The sequence below is a fragment of the Gobius niger genome (assembly GCF_951799975.1).
Source record: "Gobius niger genome assembly, chromosome: 13".
In the NCBI taxonomy this organism is placed as follows: Eukaryota; Metazoa; Chordata; class Actinopteri; order Gobiiformes; family Gobiidae; genus Gobius; species Gobius niger.
In genome coordinates, this window is record NC_136864.1 from 25,768,948 (window position 1) to 25,773,586 (window position 4,639).

The window sequence follows — 4,639 nt, forward strand, 5'->3', positions numbered from 1 at the left end:
TGCTTTCACTCGAGTAAGAGATACTGCTACTTCAAAACAATAATGCTCAAGTTAAGTGGAGATATAAATACTGTGTGACAGAAATGCCATCCACAGCCTAATTTGACAGTGCAAAGAGTCCAAAGAGCAGGGTGAACAGGGAGGTCCCATGCATGCACCGGGCCTAGTGGGATGTCCCAAGAGGGGGGAGAGTGGAGAGGGGAGGGGCTGTTCCAAAGCATACTTTTGGATTTCTCATTAATTCACTGTGGCCTTCTCTTTTTGACTGCTTTTTTTTCTCTCTTTCCCCAAAGCCCGCCCCCTGTCCATTATCAGCACCAGCCCTATATAGGCTACTACTTGTTTGTCAGCACACACTCTTTTCCAAGAACTGGAGCTTACCACGTAAACTTCACAGAAAAAAAAGAGGGGCAAAGCCATGAGAGAGTTCAAAAGCAAGGATTTCTGGAGGGCCGTCTTGGCCGAGCTGGTCGGCATGACGCTCTTCATTTTCCTCAGCTTGGTCACGGCCATAGGCAACAAGAACAACACCGACCCGGACCAGGAGGTCAAGGTGGCCCTGGGGTTCGGACTGGCCATAGCGACCCTGGCGCAGAGTCTGGGGCACATCAGCGGGGCGCACCTGAACCCCGCCGTGACGCTGGGGATGCTGGCGAGCTGCCAGATAAGCGTGTTCAAGGCGGTCATGTACATCGTTGCTCAGATGCTGGGTTCAGCCCTGGCCAGTGGGATTGTCTATGGAGTGAGGCCAGACACGACGGATGCTCTGGGACTGAATTCTGTGAGTAGAAAAAATTAAAGCATTGACTGTAGTGTGCTGTTCAGGTGGATTCCTACTTTTGTGGATTGTGTTCAAGTGTCATATTCATATAATTGTAGAATTTTTTTATTGCATATTACACAAAATATGCCATTTAAGAAAAATATCAAAAAGTAACGTAGGAAGTTTCCTTATGCTGTTACATTTCTATATTGCTTGTTATAGAGTAATATATATGCTGTAGTCTAAAAAACAAAACAAAAGCAGCTGTCGTCTGGACTGGGTTGGATCTGTGAGATCTGTCCCAGACAAGTCTCCTCTGCTGCGGATATTAGAAACGGATAAACATAAGATAAACATCTTTTTTTCCCTATGTTTTAACTTTTTATCAAACTCTTGCCAAAGTCAGTTAACTTTTCCACATATGTGCAAGCTCTCAGTCGTGCAGAAGACTTCTCACTCCATAAAAAAGCTTCCCTATCCATCATCTGCACTAAATTAGCAGTTGCTGATGAAGCCTCTTGAAGATGAGTCCTCAAACACTAAAACAACCCAGTACAGATGACAGCTTCAGAACCTTTTTCTGCCAGCCAAACTGCTGTTGCCATGATCACCACAGTGCAATGAGTCAATCTAGAAACAAGATTATGGTTCCAAGTGGTGCGGACTGCTAACTTAATTTGTTCTTTTTCATCTTCTTTCCAGCTCAGCGGCGTTACCCCCAGCCAAGGCGTGGGCATCGAGCTGCTGGCTACCTTCCAGTTGGTGCTGTGTGTCATTGCGGTGACTGATAAAAGAAGGCGTGATGTCACCGGGTCGGCGCCCTTAGCCATTGGCCTCTCGGTGTGCTTGGGGCATCTGGCCGCGGTGAGTTAAAAAACAAAACCGCACGTGATGTTTGCCTATTCGATGGTAGATACCGCGCTGTTGCCCAATAAGTGGGACGCCAGCTGATTTGTATTGCCGTTTTTTCTTCTTCTACAGATTAGCTACACGGGCTGTGGCATCAACCCCGCGCGCTCCTTTGGGCCTGCTGTGATCCTCAATGACTTCACAAACCATTGGGTAAGACTGACAGGATTTAATACTATTGTTAGTATTATCAGTAGTCATCGTAGTAGTAGTAGTATAGCAGCTGCAGTAACTTAAATGTCTGGTTTAAACATGAGCATTCAGGGTAATATAGGTTTTATTTTAATTCATACAACCAAAATAAGAAGGAAAAGTACTAAAGAACTGTCCTGTCTAGCCTTGTCAATAATGGCTAAAAGGGCCAGTTATAAATACACAAACTACAGAGTGATAAGGCCTTGCATAAAGATGACTTGTTGTATAGATATAGTTTTGACTGAAGAAAAGGTTTTGCTATATGTTCTAAAGTTCATTAGGCATAGTTTTTTGCCAATAGAGAAATTAACACTCTCTAGCATACATTTGGTAGCATCGAGCTTAAAGCCACGCTGCGAAACATTCCAGGTCATATGTTGCTGTGTCAAAAGAGCAACTCCAAACTCCAAACATGCCAGCAATACCAAACGTGCCTCAAATGATAAACAGGACATTGATAACGCTATTAGAGCAGTGGGTTATCAAAATAAAGCATTTGGAAGAGGAGTTTATGTGTTTGGCAACCTCTAAACCTTAAAGCAATGCGGCAACATCTCCATAGAGACAAGATGTTGATGTCTCGCTCCCAGCAGAGTTACGAGTTAGGTCTGAGGAGACAAACAAAAACACCTTTATGGAAATATATGCTTATGAGCAAGTGGGTGAACTGTGACACAGTATGGGTTTTAATCTACTATTATCTTTTTTTCAACCATATCCAACCATTAAGATGTCAGCTTTGGTAAATGGTAAATGGTCTCAACTTATATAGCGCTTTTCCACCTACATTAGGCACTCAAAGCGCTTTACAGCAAGGATCCACTCACCCATTCATACTCTCATTCATACACCAATGTACGCAGACACTGGGGGCAATGTGGGTGAGGTGTCTTGCCCAAGGACACAACAACAATGTGCACTTTCAGGAGGTGGGATTCGAACCCCCGACCTTCCGATCATGAGACGACCCGCTCTACCATCTGTGCCACTGTCGCCCCTAGCTTTAATAAAAGCAGATTCTATTTTCTCTGTTCTACCATACCATCTTTTGATTTACTTTCGCAGGTGTACTGGGTGGGTCCCATGTGCGGGGGTGTAGCTGCTGCTCTCATTTACGACTTCCTCCTTTTCCCGAAATTTGACGATTTTCCCGAGCGTATGAAGGTCCTTGTCAGCGGCCCCGTCGGAGACTACGACGTCAACGGAGGAAATGACGTGACCAATGTGGAGATGAGCTCGAAATAACCACTAAGCCCCCGACCCCTCCTCTTGTACATACAATATCTACACTCTTGTAAAAAGGATTCTTATTGAATTTAGTGTCAAAATGCTTTGTTATTACAAAGGTCACTGTCCTGTTTTTGTTTGAGTGGTGGGAGTTCCAAAAAGCGTAAGTGACATTTTGGTTAAATTTGAGTAACTGTTTGTTCAAAAAGTCTTGTTTGCTTCAATTTAATGATGCAGAATACATACGGAGAGAGTGCACAGCCTTGACTGATGACATGCTGCGTAGGCCCTGCTTTTATGAAATTACATTTTTTCTTATTTCATACTTTTCAAGGCCTGCACAATATTTTTTATGTTTTTATTGCTGAATAGTTTTTTTGTTTTTACAATAATAAATCCAACTGTTTTTGTTTCAGACATCTGCAAAATAGATCAAAATTTAGGGGGTTTGGAGTACTTTCTGAATAAACAAATGTACACTTGTGATGATGACTATACATTGTCAAGCAATATATAGTCATAATACATTTACCGCTAATCATAATAAAAAACAATTCCAATCTCTTATGATGTTTATGAGATAATAAAATGGGAAAAGTGCATAATATACCTGTAAGGGCAATTTATTAAGAGCAGTTGAAATGTGAAACTCTTTGCCGCTCTGCCAAAATGTCACTTGCCTGTTTTTGGTTCTCAGCACTTGATGATTTTTAACCCTTTGCTGCCGTCAGTATTCTACATTGAGCCATGTTTTTGTTTTTTTGTATAATGTTTATACAGTATATATCACCCGATGTCTCTAAAGAAGTCTGTTGTTTGTGCACTCCTGAAATGTCTCACTTTTATAAGTAAATAAAACACATTGTATATTTTATCAAAACCTTTTGTCTGAGTTTTTATTAGTTAAAGCGCTGTGGAACATTCCAGGCTATATATTGCTACAACACAAGAGCACTTTTAACGGTTGTAAAAACTCGAAACATGAGCAAGTTTTTGGAAGTATTTTAACAGATCTCTAATGGATGCAACACTGTATCAGTGAAAAACATTTGAGGAACAACTGGATGTGCTGGAGAGCCAGATTTGATCCTCTGGCCTGATGTTGCCCAACCTTAGGAGTTGTAATTGTTATTTTTTTATTCGAGTTGGATTTATTTTTGTTTCGGGAGAATGTGCAAACTCCACACCAAATTAGCGGTGTTACAGAATAAAGTAAAACCTTTTAAAAGTTCATGCGCAATCCCAACTAATAACACAGCTAATAAATCATTATTTTGTTGATGACACAAAGTCAGTTGAGAGTCATGTTGCACTACAAAGCATTTAGACATTTTAGAAGGAGTAGGCAATATTTTTGGTCACACCCATTCCTTAAGACTCCAATGGTTATAGTCCATGGGGAGCAATGCATAATATTATTCCTACCAGTGTCGTGCTGTGTCATTTTCACACATGTTCTTTGTTGACAAAAAAAGACCATATGATATTTTATACTATCAAAGCAGTTATCTTGGTTAAAAAGAAGATGTCACTACTTTTGAGGTG

General features: G+C 41.3%; 1 protein-coding gene across 1 annotated transcript; it reads left to right on the plus strand.

Annotated features, from left to right (window-relative positions):
* The first annotated feature begins 346 nt into the window (after positions 1-346).
* On the plus strand, positions 347-3,535 carry LOC306972267 (aquaporin-1-like). Its single transcript, XM_079568814.1, has 4 exons — positions 347-781; positions 1,466-1,627; positions 1,745-1,825; positions 2,933-3,535. The coding sequence occupies exons 1-4, from the start codon at positions 419-421 to the stop codon at positions 3,110-3,112; spliced, it is 786 nt and encodes a 261-aa protein (XP_079424940.1). The 5' UTR covers positions 347-418; the 3' UTR covers positions 3,113-3,535.
* Positions 3,536-4,639: the final 1,104 nt, after the last annotated feature.

Coding starts and splice junctions, on each gene's coding strand:
- LOC306972267 (XM_079568814.1), top strand. CDS start 419: ATGAGAGAGTTCAAAAGCAAGGATTTCTGGAGGGCCGTCTTGGCCGAG. Junction 1,628..1,744: donor GCTTGGGGCATCTGGCCGCG/GTGAGTTAAAAA, acceptor CTTCTTCTACAG/ATTAGCTACACGGGCTGTGG. Junction 1,826..2,932: donor ATGACTTCACAAACCATTGG/GTAAGACTGACA, acceptor TTACTTTCGCAG/GTGTACTGGGTGGGTCCCAT.